The following is a 19,807-nucleotide window of genomic DNA, read 5'->3' on the forward strand; positions in this document are numbered from 1 at the left end:
AAAACTGGTGGAGTACAGGAGGTTGTCACATGCTGATGGCTACTAATATCTACTGGTGGCTTCTAATTTCTGCTGCTACCAATAAGTATTAGCAGCTAATTGCACACATTGTAACTATTACATGCATGAATGTAAATGTATCTCATAATTTAATTTCAGCAGTTTAAAATGAGCTTGTCAGAAGTTGCTGAATTAAAAAAGCAACAGTCCTGATGCTCAGTCTTAAACACACTCTACACTGATGTTGGTGTTATGGCGCCCCCTGGTGTTTATTTAACCTGCAGCTGGTTGTGCTGCAGGAAGAGTCAATATTCTGTCTTTATTTAAACATGTATGTATCTGTAGAGTCCATCATCTGTGTTCTGTAAAGAGACTGATGTTTGATAGATATTTGATTGACAGGACCAGCTGACACTTAAAAAAAGACATGTCCTGTCATTTATGTCGGTTATTTCAGCTGCTGCATGTTGCTGGTTTGTTGTTGTTTCTCTACTTCAGATCGTTTCTGAAAATTTAGAAATAAAATCATAAACAAAACAAAACAAAAAAAATGCATTAAATTAAAATCACACTTTCATGTTCTTGGGTCTGGTCCTGTGGAAATAATGAACTACTCTTGTCTTTGTTGTCGTTTGTTGCTTGTTGCTGCATGAAGTTTACAGCATGACTGAGACAGAGAGAGAGACTGTGATTCTGCTCTGTGTCAATAAAGGTTTAAAGGACAATTTGTTTGTTTACTATTCATTTGCTGGATTTTATTTCCCAGTGTATGTTTAATACTGCATGGTTGTAAATGCTTCTGTACATGATGTTAACAAAGTTTGAAAAGAAGGGGAAAGATCCATTATAAAACCAAAGTATAAAACTGAACTTTGTAGTTTATGAGTTTGTTGAACTATTTTTAGATGTAATACAAAAAATATTTAATATATAGTCTCTCTATTCTTGGAGACTTATATTTTGAAGTAGACAATTTATTATTCTGAAAGACTACCGGAAGCCAAAAGCAATAACAGAACCACATCAGAAGAAGAAGAACACACTACCGGAAGCCGACCTTAGAAATCAGGATGTCGTGTAGGTTTCCGCCGCGCGAAGTGTGCAGCGGTTGAAAACAGTCCGGGTTTATGGCTGAATGAAGTGAGAGAACACGCATATTTTCTGGGTTAAACCTTCGTTTTACAGGTAGGAGATAATGAATATTTAATTTTCATATCGATACGGCTGTTTGTTTTCTGGTTGATGTCTGAAACAAGCGACTTCTCACCGGTTTTCACCCTGAAGTGGATGAATTTCGTGCTAACGAGGTAGCATCGATCTGGCTAACGAGTAGTAAGTGTGTAAGTAAAGTGATGGTTTGTGTTTTTAATGTTCTGGTTCTTTCTCATCCAGTTTATTTTATATCATAATAAAGTCAATACCTGTGAGTGGACATTTAACGTTAAATATTGAAAGTTTGATTCAGTTTTTTGACATTCTGTAAACTAAGAGATGAATCGATAATGATAATAATCCCCATCTGAAGCTGAATTACTTTATTCCACATGATTCAGAAGTGACTGACTTCACTTTGAGGGACTGTGGATGAGAATATGTGAGAAATGAGATTTAGAGACACAGTTCCTTACGCTATTAAAATAATGAATCCATTATTTAATGAATAATACCAGAGTAAACACGTGTAAACGACTGAACAACAACTTTTTCGACCACAACAAAACAAACCTCAAATATTCAGTTTACAGTGACAACGAAAAGCAGCAAATCTCTGAAATCTGAGCATCTTTGACTTTCATTTCAATATTTTTGCTTGAAAAATGACTGAAACGATGAATCAATAAGCAATTGATTGACAAATATGTTTAACAGCTTTTGTTCTGGAGACATCAGTTAATATCAGTTAATGTTAAATTGACCTGATTCTGTGTTTTCGGGTGTAAGCAGCTGCAGAATCAGCAAGAAGTCATGGCTCACATCACTATCAACCAGTACCTGCAGCAGGTAACCTCTGACCTTTCACCTTATTCACCTGACTGTTGTAGAGTAACAGGTGGAGTCAGTGCGCTCATTCTTCGTTGATGGTTCTTCTGCAGGTTTATGAGGCCATCGACAACCACGAGGGTTCGTTCTGCGCTGAGCTGCTCTCCTTCAAACACCCTCATGTCGCCAACCCACGGCTCCAGGTGAGGCTCCGCCCACTCACGTACATGCACCCAGTGTTTCTAGGATATGGTCTCACCTGCATGTGTGTGTGTTTCAGCTTGCCAGTCCAGAAGACAAGTGTCAGCAGGTTCTGGAGCCGCCGTACGATGAGATGGTCGCAGCTCACCTCAGGTAGGACGGACAAGCAGCTCATCAGTGCAGCATCGAGGACCCTGGGAATTTATTCAAGGAGCTCTGGAAGCTCCCAGCTGCTTTAATATGACGTTTACTGGCTGTACCATTACATTACATTAAGTTGAAGTGTGTGTGTGTGTGTGTGTGTGTGTGTGTGTGTGTGTGTGTGTTACAGGTGTACCTATGCAGTGGCCAATCATGACTTTGTTGAAGCCTACAAGTTCCAGACGCTCGTCGTTCAATATCCTTCATGATGAACACACACACACACATACACACACACACACACTAGAAAACACGCATGATATCGTCTTTGTCCATCAACCAATCAGCAGCCAATAATTGATCAGTCCTTCTCCTTGACCTGTCACATCCTTCCTGAGGGCCTTCCAGTCCCACAAAGAGGAGAACTGGTGAGTCCAGACGCAAAGAGTCAAACACAACAAGATAAAACTGAAGCTGAGACGAACACGGCGACAGTGAATGCAGCATTATTAATCACAGTTGGTTTGTGCTTTCAGGGCTCTGCCGGTGATGTTCGCTGTCACTCTGGATCTCAGGATATTCGCCAACAATGTAAGAAACTTTCTGTCTGACTTTTCATTTCAGCAAACAGGGAAAAATAAACTCTATACTGGAGTGTGTGTGTGTGTGTGTGTGTGTGTGTGTGTGTGTGTGTGTGTGTGTGTGTGTGTGTGTGTGTGTGTGTGTGTGTGTGTGTGTGTTTTCAGGCGGAGCAGCAGCTGCAGAAAAAGGGTAAAGGTCAACCTAGTGAGATGTTGGAGAAAGCAGCAGAGCAGCTGATGAGCTGCTTCAGAGTGTGTGCCAGCGACAAGTCAGTACAACACACACACACACACACACACACACACACACACACATACACACACACTGTGTACATCTATACAGACACAGCTTTAGACGGAGGATCATGTGTTCTACATGGAGCAGTGAAACAGTTTTCATTGGTGCAGTCGTGCCGGGATCGAGGACTCGAAGAAGTGGGGGATGATGTTTCTGAGCAACCAGCTCTTCAAGATCTACTTCAAGGTCTGAGCTCACTGTGGACCGATCCATCGTTAGTGGTTGAAATCTGAAGTTCACTTGTAGGGCAACTTTGACTTTACTGATCCTTGATTGGTTATCGTTTGTGTGCTGCAGATCAATAAGCTGCACCTGTGTAAGCCTCTGATCAGAGCCATCGACAGCTCCAACCTGAAGAACGACTACAGCCCAGCTCAGAAAGTCACCTACAAATACTACGTGGGCCGCAAAGCCATGTTCGACAGCGACTTCAAACCAGGTCAAACTAGACTCCAGTAACAGTGTAGTAACACTGTAGTAACACTGCAGTACTACTGCAGTACTGTTACTGCAATTGAAGTGTGGTTTTGTGTCTGTAGCGGAGGAGTTCCTGTCGTACGCCTTCGACCACTGTCATCGCTCCAGTCAGAAGAACAAGAGGATGATTCTCATCTACCTGCTGCCGGTCAAGATGCTGCTGGTTAGAGACTCACCTGTTCACACCTGAGTTCACACACAGTTTACACCAGTTTACGTCTGGGTTATATCTGGTACAATGAGTTGACACTGGTTCAGGTCCCAGTACTCCCAGTATGACGGCAGGTTGTTTCCGGTGTTCCAGGGTCACATGCCGACTCATCAGCTGCTGAGGAAATACGACCTGATGCAGTTCGCCGACGTCACCAAAGCTGTGAGGTGAGCAGAGGTTCTCGACGCAGTAACGCAGGAAGTGACATCACGCAGTCAGGTGACCTGTTTCTGTGTTTGTCAGTGAGGGGAACCTGCTGCTGCTGAACGAAGCTCTGTCCAAACACGAGACCTTCTTCATCCGCTGCGGGATCTTCCTCATCCTGGAGAAGCTGAAGATCATCACCTATAGGAACCTCTTCAAGAAAGTGTGAGTGAGGCTGAGCCGCCGCCGCTCGACCACCTCACTTCTTTATTCATTTTATATATTTATTATTTGTCTACGTCATGTTTGGGCCCCTGTAAAAGGAGGCCATGTTCTTTGGCCCCGTGTTTTAGACATCACATATTTTAATTCTAAGTTCTGTCCTCATGGTAAAGACATTGTGTTGTGACCTGAAGGATTTGATGCCAAGTTTGGCACCTATTTTTCTGACACCAGTTTGAGCGCCATGTTTTTGGCCCTGGGTCTGTTCCTGAAGGACTGACCCCTGTCTCTGACCCCTGTGTCTGACCCCTGACCTCCAGCTGACCTCTGTGTGCAGGTACCTGCTGCTGAGGACACACCAGCTGCCTCTGGACGCCTTCCTGGTGGCTCTGAGGATGATGCAGGTGGAGGACGTCGACATCGACGAGGTGCAGTGTATCCTGGCCAACCTCATCTACATGGTGAGCACACACACACACACACACACACACACACGCACACCTGTGTTTAAACCTGTTTATTCTGTCTCCTGTCAGGGTCACATCAAAGGCTACATCTCCCATCAGCACCAGAAGCTCGTTGTCAGTAAACAGAATCCATTCCCTCCTCTCTCCTCAGTCTCCTAAACTACGTTACCCACAATCCCCCCTGGCTGTGCTGCTCCACAGCCCCCCCTGGAAACTTTTCCCATTCAATTCACTCTTTTTTTATTTTGTACTGTAAAAAATGTTGAATAAAACAGATGCCGGTTTGTACAGCTGTTTATCTGATGGATTATTGAACCAGTGATCAGTTATTGATTAATCAGGTTCAGTCGTTCCCTGGAGCCTTCGGACCGTTTCACCTGCAGCGTCACACGCTGAGTTTTTAATGCATTTACTCAGCAGCTTCATTTACATTTACACACTTCACACACAGGAAATGATCTCGACTTTAGCAAAAGCTTCATCGTTTTATTACTTGACATTTTAAATAAATGCAGGATGTCGGTGCAGAAACCAAGAACCAGGACTGAAATCAAACTCGTTAAATCTCAGAGCGTCTGATGAGCAGACAGGAAATCGTTCATAAAAGTGAAGAAAATTAAAGGTCTACAAAGAGTTTAAAAGGTGGCGGCGGACGGCGGGTCGTTAGCGAGTCTCAGGATACTGGCTGACTTGGGGGATCATGTGATCCTCGGCCACCTCCAGTCTCGGTCTGATCCAGCTCAAGTAGCGGGAAAGTTTGGTGAACACGTGGCTGCCGTCGTTGCAGCCTGCGGATGATGACATCAGCAACCCGGTCAGATACGCCGTCCCCTGCTCCACCGTGGCAACGGGCGACCCCATCAACAGATCGCCACATCCCCTGCTGCCGACCTCTGACCTCAAGCCGCTGACAGATACTGAGGGCTTCTGGTTTGAGCTGCGGGTGTTTTGATTTTCTTCGTTGGGCGTCCGCCGGGCGCCGCTCTGACCGCTCTGGCCACTGTGGGTTTGATTCCGGCCGCTGTGTCCACTCCGCCTCCTCCGTGCCACACTTCGGTCCCCTGAAGGTCCGCTGGGTCTCTCCTGGGCTCCATTTTGATTCCCTACAGGTCCGTTGTGCGTCCTCATGCAGAACATTTTGTTGCTGAGCGGATGCGAGACGTTCATCTGGCTGCGACACTCGTCCAGCGTCATGTAGACCAGGTCCTGGTTCCGTCTGCTCCTCCGTCTCCCCGTGATGCCCGTCCTCCCAGAATGCATCAGGATGTTTTCGCTGAAGTCCTTGTTGGGCAAGCAGAGGTGGATGAGGGTGGGGCTGAAGGTCAAGGGGCGGGACAGCCCGAGGAGCGCGAGGTTGTCGTGGTGGTGATCTGAACGGAAACGATCATGGACATACAGAGCCCGCACACGGACTGCCACCTTGTCGTTGCCTAGGAGATGAGAGAGAAGACGTCAAAATAATATCCTTCAGTGGGCTTTTATTGTGAAAAGAGATTTTCAATGTCACAATAAAAGTCCACAGTGAATATTACATCAAATTTCATAATTTAAGAAAAAAAACCAACAGATAGAAAGTCGAGACGAGCGTCATTCAAACACAGTGTGTGGCCAAAAGTATGTGGACAGTTAGTGACATGTCTTGAGTTCCTTCTTCTTCTCATGTGACTTCTGCTCCTCCACATTCGGCACATTTATTGTCCACATACTTTTGGCCGTGGATTGTGTTCATAGTATCTGGTGAATGAAGGTCCGTACCAGCGACCACATACAAGTTGGAGGGCTGGAGGTCGGACCCCGAATCCAGGAAGAGGCAGCGAGCGGCGGTCAGGACAGAGCGTCGACCCAGCACCACGCCAGCACATATCTCCACCCCCCTACTGTTCAGCAGGGACACCTGGAGAGGGAAAACAAACACGCATCAGGAGCTTCAATGTTAAGGTACACACACACATACACACACACACACACACACACACACACACTCACTCTCACCTGTTTGTGACCAATGCTTCAGGTTTTACAGTCTAACTGAAACACCTGCTGTTAGTCACTGTGATTGGATGATAGCTATTCTGGGTGAGCTTTGATTGGCTGAGAGGGTCTTACCTGCCAGGGACAGTGTCCATGGCGACACATTGACGTAGTTGTGTTGAACTTGGCAGGAAGTCTTCCACAGGGAAAGTCCACTGAGGACACAAAGACCAGTTCGTACTGGTTTGGTAAATGTGGTAATTTTGGTGTGTGTGTGTGTGTGTGTGTGTGTGTGTGTGTGTGTGTGTGTGTGTGTGTCAGACCTTCAGGCAGACAGCTCCGTTTGTCGGCCTGTAGTTTGAATCCCGGCATGCAGGAGCAGGTGAAGGAGTAGTGGGAGGCGGTGCACAGCTGGTGACAAGCTGTCGGACCGTCGGTCGGACACTCTGCGATTTCTGCAACAGTGACATCACACTTAAAGCGACGCAACGAGAGTTCTGAACATTTCGGACATGTGCCATAAATGGCTGTGTTGCCATGAATACGACAAATTAAAAAATCTATTAATGACTCATCTCCAAAAATCACATCAGAGGACTCAGTATACCATGACTCTTAGAGGTAAGCCCCTGAACGCACCACGAGCACCACGCCCCTCCATGTGGGCGGGGCTAGCGTCACTGTGGATGTGGACCAACCTCGTGGCGCAAAGGACGGTCGTACTACTTGTTCCTTCACACTCAGTTCACACGCTGGTCCGAAGTGGGGGGCGGGGCAGGAGCACAGGAACCCCCCCACTTTGTCAGTGCAGTTCCCTCCATTGAGGCAGGGGTTGGACTCACACTGGTCCCCGTCTGATGGAGACCAGGAAATAAACAATTAATTATTATAATTTTATTATTCAATTATTTAATTATTATGTTAGAACTTAATAATACTGTCGTGATTATGATGAGTCATAATTTACAACATCAGGATAAACTAAGTCATGATTACTGTTTTTACTTCCTTGTATTTATTGCACATTAAACTATCATTGTGGCATGTAAAACAGTATTATTCTTATATATAATGTATAAAATTAAATACAAATATTTCTAATATGAAAAAAGAAATAAAAAATAATGAAAATAAAACAGCTATAGAAAAGACACATTTATACATTTCTATTATATTTGTTTATTTTAAAACTGCTTTTTCTGGTGTTTGTACAATTTTAAATATATTTTTGCTTTAGAAGAAAAAAAAATTGTGTTTTTGTGATTTAATCTGAGTAATAAAAGACAATGACACTGAAGAAAACTCACCGTAGTAAACGGTCCAGAAGGCGGTCTGTGGAAACAAACACAAGTTAAAACCAGAACCAGAACCAAATTTTCATCTTCATGATAACATCATAATTAGTGAGTGACCGTCTTCTCGTAGTCTTCAAAGCATTCCCGCGCCTCCTCGAAGCTGCACAGCTCCTCGTAACACTCCCTCTCCAGGTTCCCCGGCAGGATCTCCTCCACCAAGAACATGTTGGCCCGTTTGGACCTGAGGAACACCGCGTGGGCCTGAGGAGCCTGACGAAACACTGACGACACGACCACGGTAAGCTGGGACCGGAGCAAAGCTCAACACACTGTATTTACATGAAACACCAGAGATCCCCACAGTGCACTCCCACTGCTCCAGTACTGTGGTGATGATGATGATGATGATGATGATGACGGACAGTCGCAGGTCATAAGTCAAAATATTCAACTGTCTCATCATTTGATTTAATTACAGTTTTATTACAGCATCTAATCCTGTTTATTATCACAACTATAGTTAGATATTTCATGTCTTATTCATCATTTACTGTCTTCATTTTCATTCAATAAATAATTATGATTCAGTAAATTGTAACTTTGACAAACTGAGTTACGTTTATATGATAATTACTAACATAATTAAACTGAGTCATCCTTATTGCAATGTATTTCTAACTTTACCATACTAATTCATAATTCTGACATATTTGTCTATAAATTGTAATAATAACATACTGGGTCATAATTATGAGTTAGAAAGTCATACTTATAATAAATCATAATAGATTAGTTCATTATTGCACACGCCATAATGATTCCTTTGATGATTGATGATAATGAAATAAACACATCTATAAAATATCTACATATAATGAACATATGATATAATGATTAATAATTATGAAATATGATCTATAAAATACTTACAATATAAAGTGTCCATATCCACATAATTTTTACTTTAATAATAAATTAATTAATTAATAAAACAAGTCATAATTCACACAGGAGGTTGTGATTATGTTATAATGGTTAATGATAGTGATACACTATGTTTGTATTATTTATGTTATTTGACATATTTGATTATATTTATACTGAAAGTAATAATCACTTAATGAGTATGAATGACGGAGCCGTTCTCCACACTGACTCTGACCTTCTGTAATTATGACTCATTAAATGATTTACTGAGTCACGATTCAAACACTCATTATATAGAACTGATTCATATATTTGACATATGAAGTCATAAGTTATTGATTAGAAAATGATTGTTTCTGATTCATGAATCAAATGAGGAAACGTGACAAACTAGATCGTACTGAGAATGTAATGAAACCTTTTTGTGTTTCAGTCAGATTGAGTGAAGCAGGTTAAACAGAACTCCACACGTTTCAGCTTTAATCTGGAGCATTTGAAAGACAGTCGACCACACTGACTATAAACCTGCTGTCACTAATGGCAAACACAGCAGGGGTCAGAGGTCAGAGGTCAGAGGTCTTACCTTCTCCTTGGCTGAAGACCTGAAGGAAACAGGCAAGGAGGTGAAGAGACAGAACAGACGCTCGACAACAAGCCGACATGATGCTGACCGCCATGACACTGACTCAACTGCAAACACACACCCGCACAAACACACACACGTATACACACTGATGAGTCACAACCGATTCCTTATACAAGAACAATCATTTTAGAAATTAAATATAATAAAAAATATAACAAAAGAACCAAATTTGTTTTTCTACATACATGTGTGTTTTCCATATTCTGATTAGAAGAACAGAAAAATGGGAAAAAAGGAGTTCCAACGGAAATTTGATGGAATATAAAACTGATTGCAGGCTCACTTGAGCTGCAGTTACACACATTTTTTAAATCTTTTTTTAAAACTTTTCAAAGTCTTTTGTCTTTTTACAGGAGTCAGACTTTCAGTTGTGTTTCCATGAAGAGTTAAACTTTAAAAAACATTGTGTTCCTGCAGTGGACTCTGGCCTGTTCTCTCTCTCCAGTCCTCAAACCACACAAAACAAGCAGCAGCTTCGACCTCTGAAACTTCAACATGCAGTTCATTTGTTTGTTGGAGGTAAACAAGGGGAGGATTTCATCACTGGGATTAATCATTTAAAATGACACTGGGATATTTCATGATCAGAAAATAATCAGAACATGAAGAAAAAGAAATATGGACACGGTGCTGGTGGAGTTAGGGGATGAAATCATTCTTAAAGACGCGTTAACCACAAAATGATGTTCCCGAGCAGTAATCGAGTTTCTGGTGTATGAAAATACTCAGAAAAATCTGTCTTATTCCAGAAACTCAGGAAAATAAAGCTCAATTTATCAATACTAAAAATACCAATATTACAATTTGACAATTGAATCATAAGTCAAGGTCCACTTACTAGTTTTTTATGATGCTTTCAAACCATTGCTCACAATCTGGAGTGAATGGAGCCTCCTTCAGTCAAACTACTATTTCCAGTTTGTCTGTAAATGACCATGATAATGAATATGATAACTATATTCATGAATCTATAGTTTTCTCAATTGATTGATTGTTTTCTCTGAAAGATATCAGAAAACATTGAAATGTGCCTGTTAAAGTCCCGTCAGTATTTTAGCTTAATTCACACAAAAATTTCAGGCATCAGATTATTCTGGTGATGTTTCTTTATTTGCTTCAAATTCAGCTAAAAGCTCATTTCTGGCAGCAACTGATACAAAAATACATGAACACAGACATTGATTTGTTAACACAAATCTTTAAAATGTTTTTTATTTTCAGTTCCTCCTGCTCCAAGTCGCACACAGACCCGTTTTTAATAATATTGATCAGCAAAGTGTTAAATTAAGCAGGTTTACTCTTTTTTTCATTATTCTTCATCAGCTGTACTCAAACTCGACTCCAGATGAGTGATCGTGCTGCTCAGTGTCAGGTGTTGTGTTTACAGACGGGACAAAACTATCATTTATTGCAGCTTTAACAAAAACTGTAAAGGGCCGCGAACAGAACCCAGAGGAACTCCCCAGCTCAGTACTGATGATTCTGAGTCTGCTGGATGTGGAAGTCAGAGTAACATGATAATATGTTCAAATTTATAACATTTTGTTCGGCTGCCCCCAAGTGGTCAAAAAACAATTAATACAACTTAAATACAACAGGGTTAATGTTAAATTATCAAATGTTTTCTGAGTTTCTTTGGCTGAACTGTGACTGTTTCCAGTCTCAAAGGTAAAATAGATGAATACATGAGAGGTACAAAGTGTGGCTGATCTCAGCAAGGAGATCCAGAGATCACCGTCTTACAGATACAGCCTCTTGATGGGGCCATGGTGCCTCTTCGCCCTGCTGCCTTGGTTTTTGGGCATCATCCTAGCTAAGCCCTCTCGGATCCAGGGGATGAACTTGGACACCTGGGTGTAGATGCCGTATTTGCCTTTACGTGCGCAACCTTCGCCCCAGCTCACAATGCCAGTGACAAAATAGGTGTCACTGTAGCGGGTGACGTGCGGCCCACCGCTGTCGCCTTGGCAGGCGTCCTTGGCTTCTAGTTTGTATCCTGCGCAGAACATGCGGGCGGAAATGCGCAGTTGGGTGGATTCGATGCAGGTGTGCCGATCCACGTAGGGAACTGTGAGGCGTTGCAAGATGGTGGACGCCTGCCGACCCTCACCGAGACGGCCAAAACCACTGACCAGCCCGTCTTGCTGTCGCATCAGGACCTGCAAGAGGAGTTCAGACATGGAACGAGTTATTAAGTGTTAATTAATCATCAACTACCTGTCCCCCTGTTTCTAGTTTATGCTAAGTTACGCTAACCGGCTGCTAGCTGTAGCTTCATATTGAACAGACATGAGTGAGATCAAAGAGTGTTTCTCAAAGTTAGTTTACGGTAAACGTGTTTAAATTGGTTTTAACTTTGTTTTAAAGTTTCACCTTTTCAGCAAACTCTGGCTGAGGTATGCAGGCTGGCAGGATGAACCTGGAGAACTTGATGGGGCTGGTTAATTTGATGAGAGCGATGTCGTTGTGGTAGGTGTCCGGTCTGTAGTTTTTGTGCGCGACAAGAGTTTCCACAAAGTGGGTCGCTTCATTGCCGTGATCAACCAATGTGTCGAACTCACCTGAACAGAAATGATAAATATTTTACCAACATTTGATGTGCGATTTTTTTGTTGTTGACTCTATACACCGCTGATGGTGGTAATTGGTCAGTCACATGTACCGAGCTTGATGTACATGTAGCGTGATTGGTTCAAGCAGTGGGCGGCGGTCAGGATGATGTATTCGTTGAGGATGGTTCCTCCGCAGAACCCAGTGTTGTCCTCGTTCAGGAGGAGAGCCTACGAAGACCAGATGGGAGCAGAAAACAGTTTGTGATGGACTCCCAGGTGTCCATGTAGAAACAATAATAGACAATGTAGTGTTTGTAATGTCTGTACCTGCCATGGACACTCTCCTGGTGGACAGTCCTGTCCATTGACGATGCGGGTGTTTCCTGCCATTTCAGAGGGGATTGTCTCCTCGAAAATGGTGTATTTAGGGACAAATTTGTCTTCAATGTCGCTGCTGTTGGTGTTGGTCTCGAGGTCTGTCATGTTCAACCCAGTCGTGTTCACCCCTGTTGTGTTCTGTCGCTCGTACCTGAAAACAGTCCGGGTGGATGAGGAGTGGATGGCACCACACTTGTAGGTCTCTGCAAGAGTTGATGTGAGGTTCAGATGTCAGGGTCTGTACACTGAAGACTGATAATTGAAAGAACCATCTTGGCTGTTTTTGGGGACCAGTCAAAGACCATGTAGATCTGAGATTCTTACGGTTGGACTTGCAGGATTTATCATCTGATCCCAGGAAATATCCGTCAGCACAGGAGCACTGAACCTTTCCGTAGACCACTTTGCAGAAATGATCACAGCCGCCATTTTTGGTCTCACAGAGCTCAGGAATAACTGCAAAGGAATAGAGAACACTGCCAAAACCAGGGGACAACTCTGTCGCCAGACAAGAATATCAATACCGGACACTTGTGGAAAACCCTGAAATATACTGAATGATATTTTTGGTCTCTACAGTACTTGGTATGGCAGGCACAGCACAGTAAGGTTAGGGAAAGATTGTGCTAATGGTTAATCAAAGGCAAACATCAGTGGCAGGAGCTTGCTTTTTACATCATGACATTTAAAACATAGTAGTTCCTGCGTTGGCATTGGATGTAAATTGAGAGAAATCATCTAATATGGAAGTACTTCCTGGGAAAACCAGGCTGGGCAACAGCACCTGAACACCTCTCCATGACGTCTGGATGAAGTCACAGAAACCAACGTTTTGAACACTGGAAGCAGGAGACTCATGAATCAGAATCTCATGCCTCTGTGTTGAGTGACATTGCTGGATCTGAACTGTCCAAAGCGACTGTTTCTTTACCAATCTCACAGTTGATGCCCTGGTACCCGGTCTGACAGTAGCAGGTGTAGCCGCCGATCCCGTCTTTGCAATGTCCTCCATGAACACAAGGCGTCGACTCGCACGCGTCGCCATCTGCAGGACAAACAAAGGAGGTTCAATCGGCAGAAAACCTCACATGCACAAACTCTGACATCTAGTGGTGAAAAGTGTTACAGCACTCTCCAGTTTGGCTGCTGTTACAGCGCCTCTTTTAAATTGGCTCATCTGTTCGTAGAAAAACTCGTAGAACAACTTACCGTAGTATTTGTTCCAGAATTCACTCTGAGAAAGAAAAGAGAGCGAGAATGAAATTGAGGAGAACAACTTAAAACCTGATAAGTCTCAGTAAAGGAGGGTTAATGGGCTAATGTTTGTCCTTTGTGGAGTTCAGTTGCAGATCTGAAACCTGAACCAAGAGATTTTACTTTTTTATGATTACGATTTTGTTTGCTGCCAAGTTAGCCATCGGTAAATAACATACACTGAGAAATAGCTGCAATGCTAACTGTTCCTCAAACCACAATCTGTTGTTTTTACATTTCTATTTCTATTTCTTTTCATCTGGTAAAGCAGGCAACAAATGAGGTTCCAGTTCTCTGTATCTGTCTGTCTCTAACACTTGTAATGATGGGTGTGTTTGTTGTGTCGTTGCAGGTTAATACAGTTTTCTCTGTGTCTTCGAAGATCTCTCGCGCCTCCTCCTGGTCGCAGCGCTCCTCCACACACTCCCTTTCCATGTTGCCTTGTTTAACCTCCTCTAAGAAGCTGTTGGCTCGTCTCCGCCGGGTCAGAACCTGATAGGCTGCCTTGTTCTCCAAGAAAACTGGAGGCAGAGCAGAAGAATAAAGTCAGGTGAATGTTTCAGCAGTCAGCTCAGCATACCCCAACCCTACTGCACTTGAGTTGCATTGTGGGTATTGTAGGCAGCAGGTTTTGTGTGGAATAAAAAAGATAATATCTCTATTTAAATGTTATATTAATATTTACAAGACGTCAGGAAGCTGCAGCTTTTTCTTGCCTCTGAAAATGTGGACGGATGATTTTAGAGAAACTGCAGAACCACTGTCTGTGGAGCTGTGATAATTGATCAATTAATGGATTTTTTACATTATTTCCGACTAAATGCAAAAAAAATCTTATTATTGACAGTGAAAATAACGGTTATTTGCAGCAGTTTAACAACAGAAAGAAAAGACCAATCAGAGCCCAGCAAGTGGTTTGTTTGTCCAATCAGATGCAAGAAAGCTTGAACACAAGTGGGTGAAGGGAGAAACAATGTCATCATGTCTCGTGTCTCCATTAGCAGGACGGCTGTCATGTTGACATCACACACAACATACTAAACACACAAAACGGGTCGGGGTCAGGGGTCAAGTGTCACCTGCCGGCCACTAATCACCCCCCCCACCCCCCAACACACTCACTCAGCTCCTCTTCACCCTGCTTTAACTCCACGTTCTTGTCACTGGTTGTCTATAAAGGTTGAGTCTTGATCATGGCGGACGTACCGTGAGCGGCGGTCAGGTGGAGCAGCAGGAGCGAGAGGGACAGTCGGTGAAACATGGCCCCGGGTGGTGGTGATGGTGAGTTCGGCTGGAGAGACCTCAGTGTGCTGAGTGGAAGTAATGGAGTCTGAATGTGGAGAGAGGGAAAGAGAGAGGAGGGGCGGTAGAGAGGGCATTGACCTGTATGGAGGGAGGGAGAGAGAGAGGAGGGGGAGGAAGGGGTGTCGACATGTTTATACTGCACCCATCAGAGTGGGCGGGGTTTATCCACAACACTGACTTTCACTGATAAAAAGCTGCAACACTGTTTCCATGAAGTCAACTACAAGTCCCAGGGTGCACTGCTGGAAGAAACACCCAATCACAGCTTCAAGAAAATAAAATGGGAATCATGAACGACCTTAATGACGTCACAAAGGCTGCACCGCCAGCCGGGCCCCCAGAGGCCCCCAGAGGCCCCGGGTTCATCCGGCCCTGGTGCTAACACCTTCATATTATTCACAAACATTTTCTTCATCATCGTCTTCATTGGCTATATTCTCACTCAGGCTCCACCCACCTGGAGCCTTCTTCACGTCAGCAAACAGAAACATCAGATCTCCATCTTCTTCTTCTCCTTCTTCTTCTTCTGTGGTTTAATGGCAGCGAATGGAGACTGAGCTCCACCAGCTGTTTATGTCCATCAACCAGTCGACTCACAACTCAGACTGAAATACAGCAGATCTCACACACACTCTTCATCATCATCATCATCAATGGTGTACATGCTGGTACGAGGAAGGTGCAGGAATGTGTCGGCTGATTTCCTCTGGCAGAAGAAGGAGGGGTGGGGGGGGGGTGTCACAGTAAATGGTGAGTCACAGTGTTCAGAGGACTGAGACGTCCACAGTCCAAACTGATCAGTATTTACTCTGATCAGCTTCACACACACACACACACACACCAGAAGCAGCGCTGAGGAGGAACCCCTGAGCTCATTTTAGTATCGGCTCCTTTTTCAGTGTCAAAGATGATTAACTAACATCTGATAGTCTATATTTTCAAAATAAAGTTGAAGGTCAAGTGTGTCTAAATTAATTAGTTTGATTTGGTACCAGTCATGCACATAGATTCCATCTTTGCAAATAACTTTTGTTTTTGTTGAAATTTGTTTGTTTGTACAAATTCAGTTTGTAGATTATATTTTCTTTTTTTAAATTTAACTATTGAACGGAAATGTTTTCTTTTTTTTTAATATTATATTTCGAAGTTCTCACAACAGTCCCTGTTGAAGCTCTGGTTTTTCACAATAAGAGTTATGTGTGAAAATGTGGACATTCATCACAAATCACCACCAGGATCTGAATCAGTCACTTTAATTCAGCATCATTATATTATTATTATTATACATTATGAGCACATATTAATCTTAAAATGTTTTCAGCCAAAACAAAAACACAAAGAGACAAACTTTACCATCAGGATAAAATAAAGACTTTAACTGTTCAACTTTTACTGCTCTAGTTTCTGTCGTAGTCGGTTCTTAAAACTCATCTTTGATTAAATTAATGTCTGTTCTAGCATGTCCAGAGACGGAGCGCTTCTCTCCACTGGCTCCTCATTGGCTGTCATCATGGTGGGCGGGTCTTTTATGATGGTCTCCACCCAGTCCACAAAGTTGGCCATTTTGGTGTACACCCCATAATACCCGGGGTGTGAACAGCCCCGCCCCCAGCCGACCACGCCTGTCAGGAAGTGGGTGGAACCGTACAGCGTGACCAGTGGGCTACCGTCGTCTCCACGGCAACTCTCTTGGCGGCCCTCCAGGTATCCGGCACACAGCATGTTGTCGGTGAAGTTGAACTGGGCTCTGTGGGAGCACTGGGAGTTCTGAATGATGGGGACAGACATTTTGCGGAGGATGGGGGACACCGGAGCACCGGGCGGGGCGGCGGGGGTCTCAGTGTTGCCCCCTGAGGTCTTCTTGCCCCAGCCGGACACGGTGTGGTAGCGGACCAGCAGCAGCTCGCGCTCTGAGAAGTCTGTGGTGGGCAGGCAGACGGGGATGACGTCACGGTTCAGGGTGACGGCTCGGCTCAACCACAGCAAGGCGACGTCACTGTCACCTGTTGCCGGGACGTAAGTTCCGTGAGCAATCGCCATGGAAACAGGTATCTTCTGTTCTGTGCCTTCTTCTATGTCCAGGTTATGTTCCCCTGGAGACAGAAAAAACAACGTGAAACAACACCTCACAAACTTTAACTTCACAATACAGACTCCGATTAATCACCTGCCACCACAGTGAGGTTTTTGGGGTTGTTGCCATGGATACAGTGGGCAGCAGTAATGACCCAGTCTGGACGGATCAGAACACCTCCACAGTGGCTGTTCCCGTTTAACTGAACCAGAACCTGATGACGCAATGACATGAAACAAAAAGTGACAATAATTAGAAGAAGATTCCTTCCTCAGAGGATGAACCCTTTAGATTTAAATGGTTGTAATGAACACTGCAGCCTCCAGGGGGCGCTGCTGTTCAGTAGTGTTTGGTCCAGTGGTGTTTACCTACCAGGGACATTGTCCTCTGGGACAGTGGTTGGCTCCCACCAGTCTAGTCTGACCCACAACACTGTGGTTCAGGCCTGTTTCCTGTGGAGCCAGCTGACCACACGGATACTCCACTGTAACACAACAGATGATAAATGAGCTGATGTAAAGCTTTACACAGGAAGTACCAAGTTACATGTGTGCTACGACTTATTTTAGACGGTATTCATGAAGTTTGAGCTCCGAGCAGCTCCTGTCTGCAGTGCATCACTGCTCTCTGGTTTGTAATCACGTTTATGGAAGTTTGAATATGTTTCACGTCTGTGTGTTCAGATTTATTACTAAGTGTGATTTCTGACACAAGTAACGGCAGTTAAGCACTAAGGGTTTTAAAGAAGCCTGCGTTAATCTTGTTTTTATCTTTCATCCTGTAACATGCAGAAGCAAAGCACCGAGGAGTTCAGGAAACATCCATAGACGCAGTTACAAGGTGTTTGTACCCTGAGCGACACACTGTCGTCCGTCCTCTGCCAGTTTGTATCCGTCAGCACAGGAACATTTGCGTCGTTCTCCCGAGCCGTCACAGAAGTGCTGACAGTGTCCGTTCTGGTACAGACACTTCAGGGAGTCTTCAAACACTGAGGAGAACAAAGGTCAGTTAATATTATTTAACATACATTTAGTTTGACAACTTCACAACAAACATCATTTAAATGACTCAGTTTTGTATAATTGATTGATTGATGATGTCTTTTACCTGTCTGACAGTATCGTCCTTCAAACCCCTCAGAGCACTGACATTCATAGTTGGTCCCCACGTAGACACATGTTCCATTGTTATGACATGGGTTGACCAGACAGGGGTCACGACCTGACACAACAGACCATATAGTTAGTTAGTTATAGTTTTAATAGTTTCTGAAATAAAATCTCATATAGAACAAAATAACTGACAGGGCCGTGGCCACGGACCAGATCCAGGGTCACATGTTACAGAACATTCAAAGACAGAAGAAGGAGGATCAATAAAACCTGATGACTGGGTTTCAATATCAAAGAAAGATGCTGATCAATCAATATATGACTCATCAGAATAAATCAATATATTAACCACAGGTTGACTGTTTAAGAAAAGTCATGTCGTCATTACTTTTACACTTTGAACTGATCAGTGATCAGTGAGAAACTTGTGTAAATCAGATGATGTGTGTGTGTTACTCACGCTCATACGTCAGCCAGAACTGCCTCTGCACAACAGAAATCAACTGTTTTATTCATATATTCATCTTTCATTTTATCCTCAGTGATAATAATCACAGAAGGATTTTGTTGCTTTGATATTATTGGACCCACAATGTCTGAAGTGAGCCACAAACATTAACTCTGTTTCACATAAACACTTCCCCTGTCAAGTAACAAGTGATGGCGTCAGTGTTCGACAGACTGACTGACTGACCGTCTTGCCGTCGTCTTCGAAGACTTCTCGAGCCTCCTCGTAGTCGCAGATCTCCTCGATGCACTCCCTCTCCAGGTTCCCTTGTTTTAACTCCTCCAGGAAGCCGCTGTTGGCTCTCCGCCATCTCTGCAGCACCGTGTTCGCCTCGTGCTTCTCCACGAACACTGGAAACAAGAAACTGTGACAGACTCAGGAGCTCTATGGTCATCTCTTTATTGAGATAGCTGTGATGTATGTAAGTTACGAACATGCTATAATACAGCCCATAATTCACAGTGTGGTTTTCTTGTAAGTGTTGGTTAAGTGTTGGTTAAGTGATGGTGAGGTGTTGAGGATCAGACCTGCAGCAGCAGTGAAGCCCAGCAGCAGAGTCCAGATGGTGCAGCAGCTCCTCAGCAGCATGTTGGCCTGTGTTCAAAGTGACCCAGCAAAACAAGATGGAGGAGGGTTTTTTTAGGGGAGGCGGAGCATCTGAAGTCCACGCCCACTGAGCCTCCGACCCTCAGAGCCAACACAAGAAAGACACGACTCATTTCGAATCAGGTCAGTAAACAAACCTGAGGAGATCACTCACTGCTCCACTGTGGTTTCTACTGATAAGTGTTTAAATTTTTAAAGCAAATGGGTCAAATAACTGCAGGTTTATTATGGTTTAACCATTAATTAACTCATTCTGATTGGCTGTTGATCTGCAAGTCATTCTGTTGTTTGGATAAAGACTCTTTAGCATCAGTTTGTCCTGTTTAAATCCTATATTGTTTCTACTCTCAGTTAATAATCCATTAGTCGCCTGCAATTATAAATGTTAATAAATCATTCATTTAAGGTTCCAGTCTGCGGTTCTAAATGTTAATAATCAGCTAATAAACTGATTGTA

General features: G+C 43.6%; 4 protein-coding genes across 5 annotated transcripts; 1 reads left to right on the plus strand and 3 right to left on the minus strand.

The window, feature by feature from the left end:
- Positions 1 to 1,087: 1,087 nt before the first annotated feature.
- Positions 1,088 to 5,010, plus strand: pcid2 (PCI domain containing 2). Of its 2 annotated transcripts, XM_022763983.1 has the most exons (15): positions 1,088 to 1,340; positions 1,945 to 2,001; positions 2,094 to 2,183; positions 2,261 to 2,334; positions 2,513 to 2,578; positions 2,709 to 2,750; positions 2,859 to 2,913; positions 3,069 to 3,172; positions 3,312 to 3,387; positions 3,499 to 3,640; positions 3,741 to 3,841; positions 3,983 to 4,056; positions 4,133 to 4,258; positions 4,593 to 4,716; positions 4,792 to 5,010. In XM_022763983.1, exons 2-15 carry the CDS (start codon positions 1,966 to 1,968, stop codon positions 4,879 to 4,881), a joined length of 1,200 nt encoding a protein of 399 aa, XP_022619704.1. In that variant the 5' UTR covers positions 1,088 to 1,340; positions 1,945 to 1,965; the 3' UTR covers positions 4,882 to 5,010. The 2 variants fall into 2 exon arrangements, with proteins under 2 accessions (XP_022619704.1, XP_022619705.1); XM_022763984.1 differs by lacking the exon at positions 1,945 to 2,001 and having other exon boundaries at positions 1,098 to 1,185; positions 2,043 to 2,183.
- A 167-nt stretch (positions 5,011 to 5,177) lies between these two features.
- On the minus strand, positions 5,178 to 9,845 carry LOC111235521 (vitamin K-dependent protein Z-like). The gene is made up of 9 exons (XM_022763978.1): positions 9,747 to 9,845; positions 9,499 to 9,605; positions 8,106 to 8,269; positions 8,001 to 8,025; positions 7,392 to 7,547; positions 7,017 to 7,148; positions 6,829 to 6,908; positions 6,478 to 6,616; positions 5,178 to 6,152 (listed from the first exon to the last, which is right to left on the minus strand). Exons 2-9 carry the CDS (start codon positions 9,590 to 9,592, stop codon positions 5,386 to 5,388), a joined length of 1,557 nt encoding a protein of 518 aa, XP_022619699.1. The 5' UTR covers positions 9,593 to 9,605; positions 9,747 to 9,845; the 3' UTR covers positions 5,178 to 5,385.
- An 804-nt stretch (positions 9,846 to 10,649) lies between these two features.
- On the minus strand, positions 10,650 to 15,108 carry LOC111235522 (coagulation factor X-like). Its single transcript, XM_022763979.1, has 9 exons — positions 14,952 to 15,108; positions 14,106 to 14,266; positions 13,701 to 13,725; positions 13,423 to 13,536; positions 12,816 to 12,947; positions 12,441 to 12,694; positions 12,224 to 12,341; positions 11,935 to 12,122; positions 10,650 to 11,720 (listed from the first exon to the last, which is right to left on the minus strand). Exons 1-9 carry the CDS (start codon positions 15,004 to 15,006, stop codon positions 11,301 to 11,303), a joined length of 1,467 nt encoding a protein of 488 aa, XP_022619700.1. The 5' UTR covers positions 15,007 to 15,108; the 3' UTR covers positions 10,650 to 11,300.
- A 1,179-nt stretch (positions 15,109 to 16,287) lies between these two features.
- Positions 16,288 to 19,379, minus strand: LOC111235523 (coagulation factor VII-like). Its single transcript, XM_022763980.1, is given in 8 exon segments — positions 16,288 to 17,143; positions 17,218 to 17,338; positions 17,493 to 17,608; positions 17,975 to 18,112; positions 18,232 to 18,345; positions 18,697 to 18,721; positions 18,931 to 19,094; positions 19,272 to 19,379. Coding segments are annotated over 8 exon segments (1,395 nt in total). The 5' UTR covers positions 19,333 to 19,379; the 3' UTR covers positions 16,288 to 16,487.
- Between the last annotated feature and the right edge of the window lie 428 nt (positions 19,380 to 19,807).

The sequence above is a fragment of the Seriola dumerili genome, unplaced genomic scaffold, assembly GCF_002260705.1.
Source record: "Seriola dumerili isolate Sdu_G_001 unplaced genomic scaffold, Sdu_1.0 BDQW01000513.1, whole genome shotgun sequence".
Classification (NCBI taxonomy): Eukaryota; Metazoa; Chordata; class Actinopteri; order Carangiformes; family Carangidae; genus Seriola; species Seriola dumerili.